The sequence below is a fragment of the Lemur catta genome, chromosome 8 (genome assembly GCF_020740605.2).
Source record: "Lemur catta isolate mLemCat1 chromosome 8, mLemCat1.pri, whole genome shotgun sequence".
NCBI classification, from domain to species: Eukaryota; Metazoa; Chordata; class Mammalia; order Primates; family Lemuridae; genus Lemur; species Lemur catta.
Genome location: NC_059135.1, coordinates 54,867,566 through 54,887,234, shown reverse-complemented (window position 1 = coordinate 54,887,234; position 19,669 = coordinate 54,867,566). Strand labels below are relative to the sequence as shown.

Sequence of the window (19,669 nt, the reverse complement as noted above, 5' to 3'; positions counted from 1 at the left end):
TGAGATCATACTTTGAGAATTACAGGTCTAGGCCAATCATGGTGGAAGCCAAAAGACAAGGGCATAATATCTTGAAAGTGCTGGGAGAAAACAACTATCAGTCCACAATTATATATTCAACAAAACTGTTTTTCAAGGAAGAGGAAATAGAATTTAGCATCAACAGACCCTCATCATTAAGTGCAATTCAAACAGAAGCCCAAATTGTGTGTGCGTGGTATGTATGTGTGTAACTTGGAAAACTGACTCCAAAATTTCTTTAAGACTGCAAAAGGCCAAAAATAGACAAAATGAAGGAGAGGATACTTGTCCAATTATATACCACAACTTAATGTAAAGCTACAGTAATTATGATCACCCAAATCCCCTTTTTCCTTAATAATGGAAATTCCATGGTTTATTCTGGATTGATATGTGCCTAACTACAAGACTGCATTTCCTAGTTTCCCTGGCAACCGTTAAAGATGATCAATGAGAGATATAAGCAGAAGTTCAGTGGGATATTCAAGAAGGCTGCATACACAATTACTGTGTTTTTCTTCTTCCCCTCTTCCTCCTGTTTTCTGCTTAGAACACAGACATCGTAATTGTGATTCAAACACATATACTGGACCTTGATGTGACCTTTAAGATGGAAGCCATGAACTAAGGATGAGGACACAGGGAAAACTGAAGGCACCAATGTCACATATGACACTGTGGGGCAATCATACCTGGGCTGCCCACTTCTGTTCTCTTGAAAAATAAACACTCATCTCATTTAAAATACTGCTGTTTATGTTCTCTGCTACTAAAGGCCAAAGGCAACTGCTAAATGATAAAAACATGCTGCAGTACCAGTGCAGAGAGATACAAATAGAACAACAGAACATGATATAGAACATAGAAATAGATCCAGTTGTAAATGGAAACAAGATTTTATGATGGAGTTGTCAGTGTAAGAATGAACTGTTAATTAAATGGGGCTGGACAACTGGTTATCCATACAGAAAGAAATTAAAATGAAATCCTACTTCACATCACAAAACCAATTCCAGTGAGATTAACAATCAGACTAACTTTTAACAGAATATATAGAAGAACATTTTTGCAATCTCAAGAGTTAAAAAGAATTCATTCTTTTGACATATCTTTGCTAACAATTTAGTATAAGCAAAACAAACTATAAACAAAAATATATATTTAATCACATAAAAATTAAAAATGTATCTAATCATCAAAAGACAGCATGAAGAAATGAAAAGACAACTCACAAACTGGGAGGAAATCAAGATACATAACCAACGATGGCATCAATAAGAAAAAGACAAACAATCCAATAAACAAAATGGGCAAAAAAACCAGTTATTTCACAGAAGAAACACAAATAGTTAATGAATATTTTAAAACATGCTCACAACCAATTAGTAAATAGGGAATGCATAATAAAACCACAAGACACTATATTATATCCATTAGATCAGCAAAAAAAAATTTTTTTTTTAGAAAATCTTATTATACCAAGCTCTGGCAAGGAAGATGAGCGATAGGATTTTTTCTGGCCCACTCGTGTTGGGAGTATAAATTGATCCGAACACTTTGGGAAAAATTTGGTACCACAGAGTAAAGTGAAAGATGTCCATGCCCTGTACTTTGGCCATGTCTTTCCTAAGCATATACCACAGAGAAATTATTTCATCTTTGCCCTAGAAGACATGTACAAGAATGTTCTTATATTCATATAATGTCTTACTACCTAGCAGTGAAATAAACAGACTACAGTTATTCACATCAATGTGGGTGACTCTCACATATGATGTTCAGTAAAAACAAGCAAGGCAAAAGGGTCCGTACAGGATAATCTCACTGAAAGTTCAGAAACAAACTAACTAATATGCTGTTAAGAATGTATAAACATAATTAATATAAACATATGGAAACATTAAGGAATGATAATAGAATAGTGATTAAGGTAAAGGGATATGAAAGAGTAAATGGGATGGGATCAGAAAAGACACATTGGATGTTTCAAAGGTACTGGTAAGTCTGGCAGGATCACAGGTGTTGGTTTTATTAAGTTTCTGCATCAGTGGTTCTCAATGTTGGCTTAAATTAGAATCACGGGGAGGAGCTTTAAAAATTGCCAATGCCCAAGACCTACATCATATCAACTTGATCAGAACCCTCAGTGTTCAGGCATTAGCACTTCCACACTTTCCATCTGGTGATTCTAAGGAGCAACAAGGGGTAAGAACTACTGCTTTATACCTTACTCACATTATAAGCATACTTCTGGATGTATTCTTTTTTTTTTTGAGACAGAGTCTCACTTTGTTGCCCGGGCTAGAGTGAGTGCCGTGGCATCAGCCTAGCTCACAGCAACCTCAAACTCCTGGGCTTAAGCAATCCTACTGCCTCAGCCTCCCGAGTAGCTAGGACTACAGGCATGCGCCACCATGCCCGGCTAATTTTTTCTATATATATTTTAGCTGGCCAGATAATTTCTTCTATTTTTAGTAGAGACAGGGTCTCACTCTTGCTCAGGCTGGTCTCGAACTCCTGACCTCGAGCGATCCAACCGCCTCTGCCTCCCAGAGTGCTAGGATTAAAGGTGTGAGCCACCGTGCCCGGCCTGGATGTATTTTTTAGTAAAGTTTCCATTAAAAATCTCACAGAATTGTAGCAGTTACTTTATCCTTTACAGTATCAGATGTCAGTCGTGTAACAAAATCAATTAACTTTAAACTAACATGAAATGGCTCTTATGGTGGCTGGTCACATAAAAATAAATTTTATAAACTTCCTTCTAGTTTCACCAACTGTTTCTAAATTTACATTTAAAGATCTAATAAAACATTTTCACTTTAAAGTTGGCATTTTCAATTATGTACTTACACTAACAGAAAAAAGCTTAATGTTTTCCAACTACAGAATTTTTTTACAATGGTAATTATTTCTTCAACAGTTCCACTGCTGCCAAATAACTGATTCAATTTTTTTCCATCTATGAGTTATTACTTACCCTGAGCAAATCATCTATACGACCTTCCTTCTTTTCCAGGTCCTGGTTTTTATTACTTTCTAATGCTGCTAATTTCAGCATTGTGAGATCAGTCTAAATGAAAGAAAGCTATTTTTATTATCTCCATTATCTACGTTGTTGCATGTAAACATAAAACTAGATTTTACTCAGACTTCAAAAAGCAGAGAAACTATGTACATTTGTATGTATATGTAAAGCATATTCCAAAAACTCTTAGTGCAGTTTTAAAAGTATATTTTAAAAGTATATCTAAGAAGTATAAATGCTACAGACTTGCCAATAAAGAGGTTAATTATTTAGAATATTGATGCTTCTCATTAAAATTTAATATATCCACTGCTCTGTGCTATATATCATTCTAGTTGATTTGTGAACTTTGCTAAATCTTTTAAAAATTATTTTTAAACTGACAAGTAAAAATTGTATATATTTATGGTGTACAACATGTTTTGAGATATATACACATTGTGGCATGGCTAAATCAAGCTATTTAACACATACCTATCCTCTTTTGTGGTGTGAACATTTAAAATCTACTCTTAGCAATTTTCATATATATATATATATATATATATACACACACACACACACACACATATATATATATATAACATGTTGTTATTAACTGCAGTCACCATGATGTACAATAGATCCCTTGAAATCATTGGGGTCCTTTTTTTTACCAACATCTCATGCATCAAAACCTTCATGAGCTGCTCAGTGACTTTGTAATCCTAGCTTCGGAATCATCCAAAGAAAAGAGGTTTTGGTACATGCACAACAGTTTGGACATGCCCCACAAATAAAGTCTAATGGAAATAAATTGGCAAGTTGAGTTGGTCAAGCAACAGGATCTATTCTCCCAATCCCCAGTTTGAGAAAAAGTGTCACCCAGAAACTATCACATGTAAAATATTAAAATGAAAACTTAGTACTCAAAAGTCATGAAAGTAAATAAGTTTAAAAGACATCCAAATTCAATTTTCAAATTATCTAACTTGTAACATGTACATACACATTCATAAATATAGATACCCAAATCAATTACTTTAAGTCCACTTATAACAAATATAGCAGCCTCACAAAGACATCAATTATATACACTTGGATATTAAGTTCCGACTATTTGACTTGCTTTAAAACATCTAAATATTTGCCAGTGTCTAACAAAGGACAAGCTGAAAGTAAATTGGGTGTTTCAATTTCTCACCCTTCCCTACAAATTCTGGGCTGTTTTTTGTTAAGTTAGCTTTCTTTATGTATAATAATTTTGCTTTATACCTAAGACAAACAACAGACATCTTAGTTGTTAATTGCACAACTAAGTTGTCCAACCAAAGTTGGACAGTAGTTTTCTTAGAAGTCATAGAAAAAATTTTTAATATTTACCTGAGTAATTTTAAAAGATAACTGCTTTGGTTGTACAATAGGGTGGTCCCCAAAAGCTAATGCAGTAGGAGAAGGGCTATTCGGTCGAACCTAAAAAAATATATTAAAATTTTTACGTTAGCAAGGAAAAAAAAGTAGGTTTCTACTTAGCAATAATTGCTTAACATTTCTGAAGAAGTTTCCATCTGGATAATACCTGAATTGAAACATAATTGACTTTTTAAAACTTGTAATCACTATTTATTCAACAAGCATTCATTGGAGTACCTCCTACATAAGGCCCAGTGAGAGATACAATCATATATTCCCTGCTCCTCATGGAGTTTGCATTCTAGTGCCATTAAAATAAATCTTAAAGCTTTCACACTGTTAAAAAAAATAAGGCTAAATTATTTTGAAACCAAAATATTAAAAACCAATTATGATAGTTCAAAAAGTAAAAATAAAAAAGATGTTAATACAGAGTCTTAGTACTAGGGACAATAATGCATGCCCATATGTAGTTTAATATCAATTTATTGATGAGTTTCATTGTTTTATCTGATCACTAGTTTAAAAATATACTCATTAAAAGCAGCAGAATACAACACAGTATCAATGCTATCACTACAACTCTTTACCTAAAATTACTGTTGAATCCTATGCCTTACTTTGTATATGCCAATGGAGACATGATGTGCCTGAAGCTACAAGACAAGACACAACCAAGTGTGTCTACAGACAAGGACTCGAAGAGGACAAAAGAAATGAAAACAAGGTGCTTGAATAAAGAAGTGCAACTCTAATTTTTAAAAGTCTGTAATTCATCTGTAAATTACTGAAAACCAGTATTGTTTTTCTGGTTAGATATTGAACTTGCACACAATGTAAGTAAATTTAAAAATGAATCCATTGTTTATATGGAAAGCAACGCATATAAAAGATCTTAAAATGTTAGAAACAAACCAAAAAGTTATAAGATAATTTTTAGGTCCAAGGTTCTTCTACCATGCTGAACTACACAGCCTGACTTTTTCTTAAGGATTCCCAGGGGAAAAAAATTGTGTTATTTCAGTGCTTAAGAATTTAATTGGTAAGAAAGTTAGAAATTAGTAATCAAGAACTGAATTAGGACTGACACAAGAGTATTCATGTTAGCCTCACAGGCTCAACAGCCTTTTTTTGCAAAAATGATGATTGTTAGATATAATTAATTCACAAAGCCTTTAAGAAGCTCACTTTCAGAAATAAAGTTCTAACAGCGTCAAATTAAAAAGGATTCGACTCACCTCACAGAATGATTTTTTTAAAAGATAAACACTAATTGATACAGAAATTCTCAATGAAGACAACAAACTATACAAGTTATTCAATGTATATAACCTCCCAAAAAATATGCATGAAAAACTTGAAAGATATTAATAAAAACTTACAGATGAGGAAGGAGTGGAATGTGAATGTGAATTTTGAGGAGAACGGATTGCAGGAGGTATGCCTCTTACTGGACTCGAGCCATTTCCACCTTGGTACTGAGAAAAAGAAAAAGGAAACATCATTATTTATTAAAGCAGGCTCAGACAACTGTTGTATTAGACATGGCATTAAGAATTAATTTAAACATCTTATTTTAAATTAAATCAAACAGTCATTTAAATGGTTCCAGAAAAAGCAAAACTAAGTTCAGTTACAGCCAAGTCCTAAAACATTAACAAGAAAAGTACTGATCACAAAAACATGATGAGGCTACATTTTATAAAGATCCTTATTTACACTGCATTCTGACTATAATTTGTTACTGTGGCTGACTCAAAGACAAACAAATTCCCCAAAATGAACTTTCTGTTTTTCTCCCAAATCTTAGCAAAATTTCCCTATACGTGTTTCTTGAGCCAATATGGTCTCTAATCCCAAAAAACTTAAAAATGTTTACAGGTAGATATTTGTGAACATAAACAACTATCTTAAACAGAATCTTCACTCTCAAGATCTGTTAAGTATCCAAATGTTCACGGCATTGTATGAAAGAGTTATACAGAATAATTCCCTTCCCTCTAAAAGGACAAAATTGTTAAAAAATCAATTATTTCTTACAAAATATATGATTTAGCTGCATATGAAGAGAAGCCAACTAATCTGTTCCATAGATACCTTTCCTCCTAGCTCATGTTCCTACTAAGGATGGGAAAAGAAAACAATTTGCTGCTACTCTCTTCCTCAGGGGGTATAGTTTATTGTCTACCTCATCACTTTTTGTTTAATTAACTTTGACACGAACAGCAGAGATGTAGTCTTCCTAGCATGTTCATTTAAAAACTTCCCACAACCCAGAGATTTTGCCTCATTTATTTTATCTATAGAGTGCCTAGCATAACACCCGACACATAATAAGCATTCAAGAGATATCTGTCTATTCAAATTGATCCTATCTTTGACAAAGGTTCTTAATGATATTAACAAGGAGTGACTGACCTCAACTAAAGAGCATTAGGTATCTAGCGGTCAGCAACAATTTTACTTTAGAAAATTTTACTCAAGAAAAAAAGCAATGGAGGATTTAAAAAATTGTTTTAAAATTCAGCCCTTTTGCTATTCAGCCAATTCTGGTTTCAATCTCAAGTAAATATAAGTATTTTTCAATTGAGTAGATTATGTTTGTTCTTTCAAAAATCACACTCATGTTTTCTAATGTAAAACTGGTAGCCAAAGTGTTTCTATGAATGTTACTCTTGGGTAAGAATCTAAATTTACCACTCTTTATTGTTTTCAGGGACTCTTAGATGCACACCTCTATCAATTATTTAATCCCCACCCACAGGGCTCAAATGTTGCTGAGGGGTGATAAAGCCTGTATTGATAGTAGAAAGAATTCTGAACTAGAGAGCTGGTAGACTTTAAGTTCCATTCTCTACCATTTAAAAGTTGACTTTAGGTAGGCTACATTATTATTTCTGGTACTCTGTTTCATCGTCTGTAAAACAGAAACGCTAATACCTACTTTGCTTCTCTTAGGCTGTTATAAGCAAATATGTGAGGAAGTACTTTGAAATTTATGATGTGCCATACCAATGTAAAGGTAAATTTTAAGGTTCCCAGGAAGAAAGGATATAACATAGTACTAAAGCTCTGCTCTAATCAAGCAGATAATCAAAAGTTGACCTTGTGCTTCAAAGAAATTATTTGTAGCTCACAGCAGAATTATATTGAATTAGGAACCAGAAATAATTCTCAATGAACTTACTTCAAAATAGTCACTAATTTTGTGGCCACGTCCCCCAATACTTTTTCCTAAAATATAAAAAGCATATGAAATGTCAGTAGGGTAGTGATGAACATCAAAAAATTATTAAGAATCCTTAGAAGGTGAGATACCAATTTCAGAAATCCAAAAATCAAATGACATTTCAAGAGAAACATACCAATTTTTAAAAGTCCCAATTATTGGAGAATCAGATAAATAACATTATGGATCTACTATTTTAAAACTATATTATTAATATTGCTTAGTAACTATTAATTTCAGAAAAGCAAATCAATAAATAAAAAAGAAAAGACAAATGGCAACTGCATAACTCAAAAACTACTTCTTACCTGTAAAGCTTTGGTTAATACAAACCACAACATGATCCCTGTCAAACTCACAATAACATGCATCACTATGAATGTTATTTTGTAAAATGTGTTTTGATTTTCTAAAAAGCATTTTCAAATTAATAGGATACATTTTAATAAGCTATATTTCAAATATTGTTCTTATATGACCATACTGACGGAGTGAACTAGGTCATTATAGATCATATTATTCTTTAATTAAACATTTTACTCTCAGAGGAACTCTGATGCAGTTTTTTAGTTTTAGTTTTTTGAGATAGAGTCTCGCTTGGTTGCCCGGGCTAGAGTGCTGTGGCGTCAGCCTAACTCACAGCAACCTCAAACTCTTGGGCTCAAGCGATCCTCCTGCCTTGGCCTTCCAGAGTGCTAGGATTACAGGCATGAGCCACCACACCTGGCCTGATGCAGTTTTTTAAATACTGAATTAAGAACCTGCTAAGAAAATACAGTGTAGAGAGATGCTTTTTGAGGGAAAGGCAACTATCCTTGATTACAATGATGTAGAATACATGATTTCTTCAAGTTATAATAGAAAAATTAATAATATCATGGAGTCAAAAGCTTTGTATAATACACATACTTTAGCCATTCAATATTGAATTATATTCATACATTTATTTATTTTTATTCAAAAAATCTTTTTTTTGTTTTTTTGAGACAGAGTCTCACTCTGTTGCCCGGGCTAGCTGTCCATATAATTTTTTCTATTTTTAGTAGAGACGGGGTCTCGCTCTTGCTCAGGCTGGTCTCGAACTCCTGAGCTCAAACAATCCGCCTGCCTCGGCCTCCCAGAGTGCTAGGATTACAGGCATGAGCCACCACGCTCGGGCAACAAATATTTCTTAAGTGGTTACTATGTGTGAGGCACTACCAAGATGAACAAACAATACACTTAAAAGTTCAACAACTTTAAATCCTTCTTGGAATAAGGTAGGAGAACTTTTTTAAAACCCAAACAAGTACTCAGGAATATAAATGCTACCTAAAAATTTTGAACAATGGTTTTGTACAGATTTAGAGATCAGAGAAGACCGTAAAGGTTTTATAATAAAGGAACTTCCCTTCTGTCTATAATAATTTCCCTGCAGATTCTGAAGAAGTGCTATCTTTCAGTGAAGACAGAGATGTTTTTGGCTGCCTACCCAGAAGCTATTTCCCCAATTCTTTTTCCCTAACCAAACCCTAATATTGTTGTGTTAACACCCACCCCACCCCACCCCTGATATAGCACCTGTAACTTCAGGGCAAGCTGACTCCTAGACAGCCCCCACTCCCAGTTCCCTTTCCCTCCTTACCAGAAATCCAGTGTTGTTCAGGTATCATCCCTTCTCCACACAGTCTGTATTTTTTTTTTAATTTTTTTATTTCAGCATATTATGGGGGCACAAATGTTTAGATTACACATATTGCCCTTGCCCCACCCAAGTCAGAGTTTCAAGCGTGTCCTCCCCCCAGATGGTGCATACTACACCCATTAGGTGTGTATATACCCATCCTCTCCTCCTCCATCCCATCTGTCCAACACCCAATGAATGTTATTACTGTATGTGCACTTAAGTGTTGATCAGTTAATACCAATTTGATGGTGAGTACATGTAGTGCTTGTTTTTCCATTCTTGGGATACTTCACTTAGTAGAATGGGTTCCAGCTCTATCCAGAAAAATACAAGAGGTGCTATATCACCATTGTTTTTTGGCTGATAGAACTTCATGGCATACATACACCATACTTTATTAATCCACTCATGTATTGATGGGCACTTGGGTTGTTTCCGCATCTTTGCAATTGTGAATGCAATTGTGAATTGTGCTGCTACAGCCTGTATTTTTAAGGGGACCTTTACCCCATTTTCAATTCCAAAGATGGGCCTGATTTTTGTAAGGGCAATAGTACCTCTGTTGGACATAACTGGTTTTGGAATGGACATATAACCCTATCTGGACCATAAGATGATAGGAGAGGTTTGCTTTGGGCTTGAAGAAGCTTACCCCAAAGAAGTGGGGTTGCAGGGAATAGAAAGCCAGTCTCTCTCTAAAACAATTTAGGTGAGGAAGCTGAAATGAGTAAATCCAATTTAGGTAACCATCCTAAAACCAGAAGAAAATCAGACAATTCTGTGGATGGCAGACCACAAACAAAGAAAAAAACATGAGTATTTTAAGACAGGTTGGATCAACCAACCCAAAATCCCCACGCTACTTATAGGCTTGCTTTTGAGTTTATCTGCAGTTGAAACTATAGCAATTAATGTATCTTTACAATAAATACAGCTCCAAGTCCACTAACCACAACTTAGGGGAACTGTATTAAGACCAAAAAGCAGCTCAGTGCAAATCAAGAGACAAAGTACTACACACCTAGAGAAAAGGTCCTAAAATGACTTAACCTCTTCCTTTCACAAAGACATTTACATTTCTTGATTCCAATGCCATATAAAAAACAGTAAGTGATGGCCCCAGATCTTATGGCTAAAGATTGACTCCAATACATATAACATTTTGTATAAAAATCATGAATATACATGTTTTAAGAACCCAATTTATTGTCTTTAATTTTGAGTGCCCAAATGAAAGTACTATTTTGCTGTCTATTATGAGAGGTTTTTTTTTTTGTTTTTTTTTTTTGAGACAGAGTCTCACTCTGTTGCCCAGGCTAGAATGAGTGCCGTGGCATCAGCCTAGCTCACAGCAACCTCAAGCTCCTGGGCTCAAGTGATCCTTCTGCCTCAGTCTCCCGAGTAGCTGGGACTACAGGCATGCGCCACCATGCCCGGCTAATTTTTTCTATATATATTTTTAGTTGTCCATATAATTTCCTTCTATTTTTTAGTAGAGACGGGGTCTCGCTCTTGCTCAGGCTGGTCTCAAACTCCTGAGCTCCAACAATCCGCCCGCCTCGGCCTCCCAGAGTGCTAGGATTACAGGTGTGAGCCACCACGCCCGGCCTATTATGAGAGATTTTATAGCCTAATGAAAATAATTTTCTTAGCTCGTATCACAAAAGAGTGGTATGCCAGAAAAGATGAAGAATAGGTATGGAAAGAAAAAGATGATGCTTTAATTAGAGTCTCTCTCATTTTCATATAGGCCTTTTTAAAAAAAAATAAAATGGAGAAGTTTGGGTACTTCTTTTAAAGTGAGATTTAAAGTTTTTATTCAAAAACAAGAAGCCATTTCAACACCATAATTCATATAAAGAAAGAAAAATGAAAAGTGATGTTTCCCAGATTTGGACATGATATTAGTCTTTCTAGGATCCAAATAAAAAATTGAAAGAAATGTCCAAATGCCTAAAAACAGTAATCATACACTAACTATCTATGTGTACAGAAAGATTGCAATTTTGTATTATTAAACAACAATCAGAATATTAATTGGTTAAAAAATCAGAAAAATTAATTGTAAATGTTTCCCAGGCTTTGAAGGAAGATACTATTTGCTTACCCTGACTACTTTCATTCTGGTTTTCTGCTTTTCTCTTTCTTCCCCTGGATGATTCCGATTGTTTCTTCTCTGGTGTCTATGGAAAGCAAGATAACAGATTTTTAAATTATAGTTTTAATATACAAAATTCCAGTTAATATAAAAATTTTTCTTTTCAAGGCCAAATAGTGCTCATAAGATATAAATGTATATTTATTTACATACAATTTATTTTAAAAACAAAATTTTCTATTGTATAAATTTTTAAAATTCCAAGTATAGAAAACCCTGTACATATTACCTGAAATTCTACATTTTCAGAAATTGACTTGAAGTGGATGAGAAACCTGAAAGTAATTAGCCTTTACAAGATGCCATTCAAATTCTTAACTGGATAGGATCCGCCTCCCTCCAAAAAAAAAAAATCACGTTTAAGTTTTTCTTACTAGTTTTCTACTACTCAAACTTAGTGTATAAAACTAAACTTTGGGCCAGGTGAGATGGCTTGTGCCTGTAATCCTAGCACTCTCGAGGCCAAGACAGGAGGATCACTTGAGGCCAGGAGTTTGAGACCAGCCTGAGCAAGAGCGAGACCCCCATCTCTAAAAAAAATAGAAAAATTAGCTGGCGTAGAGGCACACGCCTGTACTCAGGAGGGTGAGACAGGAGGACTGCTTGAGCCCCCAGTGAGCTATGATGATGCCACTGCACTCTAGCCCAGGCAACAGAGTGAGACCCTGTTTCAAAAAAACAAAACATCCTAAATTTTGATGAGAAAAAAGGAGTAGAACACAAACCCTGATCCTACTAAAAAAGACCGTGCATCTAAATGTCTGACAATCACTATCCAACAATCATAGCAAATTCACAGGTTATGCCCTAGATTGGGTGTTAGCAAACTAAGGCCCATGAGCCAAATCTGTTTGGCCACCTGTTTTGTATACCTAACCATAGCTTTTACATTTTTAAATGTCTGAAATTTTAAAATTCAAAACAAAAGAATGTTTTATTCTGTGATAATTATAAGAAATTTAAATTTCAGTATCCATAATAAACTTTTATTGGAACACAGCCACACTTGTTCATTTACGTATTGTCTATAGCTGCTTTCACATTACAACAGCAGAGTTAAGTAGCTGCAACAGTCAGTATGACCCATAAAGTCTAAAATATCTGGCCGTTTAGAGAAAAAGTTTGAAGACTCCTGCTCTAGATGGTGGCTTTGGTCCCAAATTACAGATTTGTTCCTCTAACAGACAGCAAAAATTTTCATTAGGCAAACACAAGTAATTTTTGTGGAATATGACAAACTATTGTCGTCCTTAGTCAAAAATTAAAGCCAAGAGCAAAAGCAAAAGGCAATGGCATTTTAGAAAGCCTAATTTAAGTACTTCTGGTGCCAGAATAATTCCTGAACTTAATAGGAACTCCATGAATATTTGACTAAATAATGAATCACATTAGACAACTTAAAATAAATCTCTTAAGATGCTGTGGTCCCCAAACAAGGAAGGGATTTAATCCATATTTTTATGTCTCTGAGTAGTTCTATGATTAAACAGTATGAATGACAATAAATAAACTAATTCTTGTTGAGCATATATTGTTCCTCTAAGTATCATCCTGGGCCTTTAAACTTCTCTTATCTCCATTCTGCCAACAAAATAACAAATTTAGAGAGGTTGGAATGAATGTTACCAGTCTCTGAATTCTTTAAAAACAGGTGTTATATCTTCTCCCCATCTTACCCTCCCATTCCGTGCCTAGCATATTACTTGAAAAATAAATGAATGAATATTAAATAACTTAACCCAAGGTAACACTACTAGTGTGGTAGAGCCAGGATTCAAACCAAATTCGGTTCTATATAATTCTAAGACTCACATCCTCTTTATTTTTTCTTTATGTGATATACTATATGCCCTATATCAACTAAATGAATTATACAAAAATATTTCAAAATTTTACTGTTTGTAAATAAAATTCAATATGTCCAATAAATTGCCTTTATGTTTTCATTTTACAAACCTGACATCTTAAAGAAAGCCATCTACTTGGGAGGTAAACTGACGTACCAGTAATTTTGGGTGCATAGTTCATTAGTTCAGTTTCATTGTCAAAATTACCGAACTCAAACAATAACCAATCTATATTTCTAGAACTAAAAATCACCAACTTAAAAATTCTAAGTCCAAATTTTTATAAAGGCTAAATCTATCTTAAAACAAAGATCCCCAAATAATAATTTATTCATATCCTTCCTAAATTAATCTATGAAAAAAATATATAATTTAAGGTCAAGAAAACATAATTTTTCAGAATAGTTTAAGGTTATACTAATTTTTCAGCATGGAAAGATCCCATTTGAATGCCATCTTAAATCTTAACTAGATACTTTTGAATAAGCAAAAAAAAAAGACCCCACACAAAATATTATTTAATATAATTCTAAAACAGTTATATTTGAAACTGTATTTTCTAGCTAGAAAACTAAAGAAAGTGTAATGCTCTCAATGGTTCTGTATCATTTTCTATAGTATATTCCAAGGAACACTGGTTCAATGATAGGTTGGGAAAGCTACATTTTAAGTGGGGGTAATAAATGGGCAGTTCAACTGAGATAAACAAAGTTAGATTTTTTTACTGCAAAGCTTCCCAGAACCATTAAAATGCTAACAAGTACTGGCTATCTCCAAAAGAGGGATGAGATAGATACATGTACAAATTCTTAAAAGTTAGTAATGATAACATTCATTAAATACTTCACTGGATATTGTGATATTTAAGGGTTTTTGTTTTATTTTTTAAGGACATTTTCCTTGGAAGTAAAATTTCCCACAATGGGGATGTGGGACAGGCCTCTGAGGAAAATGTCATTTCATTTAAACAAACAAAAAATCAAACAAATGCATTATGGTTACAGTAAAGAAGAAAAGGCAACGGGTTTACCTCCTATAAACCAAGAAGAAATCTGAAGAATTTGAAGAAGAAAAAAGATGATAGGATAAAATTAATTTTAAGACTGTAATATATAGGTAAGAAGTTGGAAATAGGTAATAAAAAATTGGAAAACTGTTTAACAAAGTAAAAGATGAGAATGAGAAACCTAGATGTATTTAAATTAGCCTATAAAGTGAATGTTTCTATCATATGCACACCTTTTGTCCTTTCCTGTGAACCTTAATTTTTTCACCAATGTCCTGATGTGCTGATGCTGACCTTTAACTTTGTTCATCTCATAGACTACGTGGACACACTTAGGGTTATTCTGTCAGCACGAATGAACCATAATTTCCTAAAAAGCAAGTACCATGGGTTTCTGAAGGAACAGACCAAGAATGAAACACTGGGTCCATTATTTACTATAACCCTTAGCATGTTATTTAACCCAAGAATCCATTTTCTCATCAGCGTAAAACATGATAATATAGGCGTAGGAGTACTGTGAGGATTAAATGAGAAACACACCAGAAACATACTTAGTACAGCATCTGCAATATAGTGGGTAATCAATAAATGTCAGTGAATACCCAATCAATTCCCTTATTTGAATGGCTACCCTGCTATCACTCCAAATATCCATGCACTTTTATGTTTCAGAACTTCCATTGTGTGTTACATGTTAAGTGATTAGTAGCTTCTGCTCTAATGGCTTACAAATAACTTGCAGGGCTTGCAAAACAGATGACATTTTCTCTTTAAGGTCCCGTTCAACTATATTCTAGACTATAAGCCACTGAACCTGCAGTCTAGGCCTCATCACCAACCCTCAGGCAAAAGTACACTAAATAGTTTTTTAGTTTTGAACTTAAATAATCTTAATAACATCTATATTAAAAACAAAACAAAAACCCTTAACAAAGCCTACTGCTGCCAATTCTTCTGATTCACTCATTTGTATACAAACCTATGTGGGGATTTAGAATCTAGGGCAGGGGGTGAGGCGAGGTGGATAGGCAGAAACTCACCAAATATTTAATCTCTAAGATGACTCATCACTGACAGAAAGTTCAGAATAATGACAGCAATCTTCAAACTGTATTCCAGAAATATCTTAGGGGAGAGGAGGTTGTGCCCAGAAGTTATTAAAGTGGGGGGAAGGGAAGGAAAAAGTGAGTGGCAAGCTAAGGCTCTAGCCTATCAGAGACACATCTTACACAACCTCTACCTGTCTCTGCAACCAAGGCATCTCTTATTTTAATACTGGAATTCTATATGAGATCCCCTTTGAAGAAATAGTTTGGTGGCATAAAAAAGGTTTGAAAAACTGATCATGACTAATGACTTCCTTGAGGAAATCCAAAGGACATCAACCAGGCCACCTATGTATTTGCATAAAGTAGAAAATTTGCACATATCAAATATATAGACATTTTTAAGCTTGTTATTGCTCTTGCTAATTATGTTGTCATTTCTTTTTTTCTTCTTTATTTTTTCTCAGCTATCCCACTATAAATAGACCATAATAAGCAAGAATTAATATGGAAGGCAAAATAACAGAATTTGGTTTTAAAGTGAAGATGGCAAGAATAATTAATTATAAAAGGCCAAAGAACATACAATGCAATAGTGGTTAGGAGAAAATGAAGAAAGGAGAGACTGGTACTCTTTAAATCAATTTAGCTGTGTAAATGTTAGACTTGTAATCATACCAAAACCTAAATAACTACTCTGGCATTTAAATATTCTAAGATATTAGTGTCAATTTACACAGTATTTTCTAGCAGTTGAAAGTCTGTTCAAAAAACACAAAGATAATTAATTTAAGAGGTGATAGTGATAGAATTAACTAATGCTCCCAATTTTATTTGGAACTCAAGTCAGTGATTACTAAACAAGGTTTTTGTATCTATCTAATCATGTGGCTTTCTGGTTTATCTTAATAAAAATGTGTCTTTCTTCAATGTAAATAAGGCTAAATATAAGAAAACAAGAATCTTAACACTGTCACTGAATGATGGACAAAAAAATTATTCCATGAAAATACACAACCACTTCTACAAGCCTCAAACTAGAGAGAGATTTAAAATTATCAGCAGAAATGCATTACAGAAAATTTTGACAGTATATGAAAAGATACCATGATAACATTAACAAAAAAGGAGACAGTGGATATTAAAATTTATTCTTCACTCTACTTTAGCTAGAGTTCATCAGGCCTGACTAAACAGACAACAATAAAAGTCAAATATCATTATCTCTAATAAAATTATTAACAGAGATATAGCTAATTTCTTTCTGTTAAACAATACTTTAAAAAAAGAAAAATTACCCTAATATTAAATAATATCCTTAAAAAATAATCACTCTTCAAACTTTTCAGAATAAATTTTTCTGACAGATTCCTTCAGCCAAAGATTGGTATCAAAAATACAACTCATTGGCTATTCCAATGATTCATACTCAGGTATCAAATTCAAGGTTACTATAATTTCAACAAATGGCATGACAAAACTTTTTTATCCATATTTCCAATTTTTATCCACATTTCTAAGCAAAATTTGTTGAACTAGATGTGAGACGGGAAAATGCTGGAGAAATATCTTTGTTAACCTTACCTGGCATATATCAAAACAGCACTGAACTAGAATGGAAAATCTGGAACCTTACAAAAATAGCCAATGTAAAATAGATGTTCTTTTCAAGAACATCAAATGTACAGATATGCTGTTTTTTCCACGCTTTTACTGTAAAAATTAGGTTAGAATGTACTGTAATAAAACTGAATTTCTATTGTGAAAATTACCTTGCTGCTTCATATCCTATTGTACACTTAGATAAATATGTATATCTTAACTCAAGGATGATTTTGAGCTGGCACAATCTGAAATTCACACGGTCTGTCTCTGCCCAACCAAGGGTCAAAACTTTAATATCGAGAACTATTATCTGGAAATATTTGCTGGAACCTTTGACCCATAAAAGAAGATCCCTGTTATAACGCTGATTTCAATATTTAGTATAAAAAGTTTATGTATGCAACATTTTGGAATCCTATCATCAAATTAGAGCATTTCCATGCCATTCTAAGTAAATTCAAATCATCAATAATTTTCAGTGTAGTCTATTTTCTGCTGCATTGCTTTTATTATTAATGTGTAATAATAAAGATGGTAAAATACCAATAAGATGAAATTAGGTAACCACTCAACTAAAATATGTGCTGTCTTACAGGTAAACCTAAAGTGTGCCAGCTCACATTTTTAAAAGCCTGAAGGATTGTCACTCTCTTTATACACATACAGCATCCACAACCATATCAGTACTCAAAAGAAATAAAATACTAAAACAATTACTTTCAATTTTTAACAACTACCTTACTTACTTAACATGCCTCACATTCTCACTTCTTAAGCTCCTATCACTTGTACCCATTTTAATTTGCATTCACATATGTTTAAAAGGAGCATAATAAGTTTTCAATATTGATGACAAGTCATTTTGTTTGCCATTTTCTTACCATTTATGTAGCCTATTAATATATACCCCTACAGACATTCCTTTGAACATCAATCCCTAGGTCCTTACAGAATTATTTCTCTGGGATGCATACTTTTAAATGTAAATGCTGTGATCACAGAATATGCATTTAAATTTTTAAAGATAATGCCAAATTGCACTTTCAAAGGCAGTATTAATCCATGCTTTCACTAACACTGACTGTTTGAGAACACTCACCAATCCTTTAAAATCTATCTGATAGGTAAAAAAAGGTGTTACTACCTTTTCTATAGCAATAAAACACTTACAGTCAGAAAAAAGTGATTTGTCTTATTACTAAAAAGTTGTTCTATCACACATTTATTAGCATTGATTCTCAATGTTGACTATACATCAATCATTTACAAAGCTTTTATTTAAAACTCATGCTGCTATCTCCCCAGTCCAAATTTAAGCATCTCTGGAGAAAGACCAGAGGAATCCTTATTTTTAAAAAGCTCCAGAAGTGATATTGATGTATCATCAAGATTAGGAACAGTCAACCAATCTATCTCAGTTGATAATAAAATAATAAGTAATGTATTTCCTATAAATTCCATTTTATAGAATCCATAAAATTAAGATTATTGTTCTTTATAATTTTCCATTAAGATTAAAGACCAAACTTATGACATATAGCAGAAAACTAATTAGGTTATAAGGAGGCCAATGGGTTGCCATGGTTACTCAAGTCATTTTAGAAAATGACAATTAGTCTTAAAGAAAATTAGTAAAACATTCACTATGTTCTGCTGACATAACATAAAAATACATCTTTCTAATAGTTTTAAAACTAAAAATATAAAATATTGAAACCAAGTTCTCAATAATGCCAACTTGTACTGAATGCCCTCAAAATCTAGTCTAAAGCCAACATTTATCATATCAAACATTTGTCAAGTGCTGTTAGCCTAAATATTTCTTAGATTGGCAAGTTTGATAATTACTGTAAATCATTTTAAACCTAAATATTTTGAAAAAAAAGAATACCATTTTTTCCTAAAACTAATTGGGGTAGGTAATTTACCTAACTAATAAATTATATACTACTTCAGTTATATGGATAGAGTATAGAATAGTTGTTGAGGGCATCATTTTGAAATAAGACAGATACGTTGGAATTAGATTTTGGACTCTGTTAACTTCTTATCAGTGTGACTATCAGCAAATTGATTCCTCTCTTTGAGCTTCTGTTTTCCACATTTAGAGATGCAAAATTTATGGAGATATAATCCAACTCCACAAGTAAAATGCTAAAACTTTCAAGATGCTGCTAAACATCCTACATTGCATAGGACAGCATCCCTTCCTCCCTGAAAATATATCCAGGGTAAAATATCAACAATGTTAAGGTTGAGAAACCCTGCTTTGATGATTCTTTGATAAGAATCACTTGTAGTTGGCACATAAATTACTGTATAGTATGCTTTTTTACTTTCATTCTCTCATGAGTTTACAGTGAACATTTCTACAAGCTGTATGACATGTGATGACAGCTCACTGATGATTTATGGATTGTGTATTTGTGTATTCTAGTGTTATAAAATTTTTTGTTTTAAATCCTAAAATGGTAAATACTAACAGCTGTAACCCACATAAATAAGAGCTCTTCGGAATCATCAACAATTTTTAAGAGTTGTAGAGAGGTCCTGAGACCCAAATGTTTGAAAACTGCTTTTGTAAATGAACTTATCCTAATAGCATATGTAATGCTAGGAAATGTTAGCAGGTGAGATGGGTGTGCTGGAGAAAGAGTAGTAGCTTGTT

At 33.5% G+C, this 19,669-nt stretch overlaps 1 protein-coding gene across 3 annotated transcripts in view; it reads right to left on the bottom strand.

Moving 5' to 3' along the window:
* The window catches only part of TLK1 (tousled like kinase 1), a 141,009-nt gene that overhangs the window by 53,504 nt on the left and 67,836 nt on the right, over positions 1-19,669 (bottom strand). For all 3 annotated transcript variants that reach the window (XM_045558713.1, XM_045558715.1, XM_045558714.1), the window contains 5 exons: positions 11,444-11,519; positions 7,629-7,675; positions 5,824-5,919; positions 4,412-4,501; positions 3,002-3,094 (listed from right to left, as the gene is read on the bottom strand). In XM_045558713.1, coding sequence (XP_045414669.1) covers positions 3,002-3,094; positions 4,412-4,501; positions 5,824-5,919; positions 7,629-7,675; positions 11,444-11,519 — 402 coding nt within the window. The remainder of the gene's footprint in view (positions 1-3,001; positions 3,095-4,411; positions 4,502-5,823; positions 5,920-7,628; positions 7,676-11,443; positions 11,520-19,669) is intronic.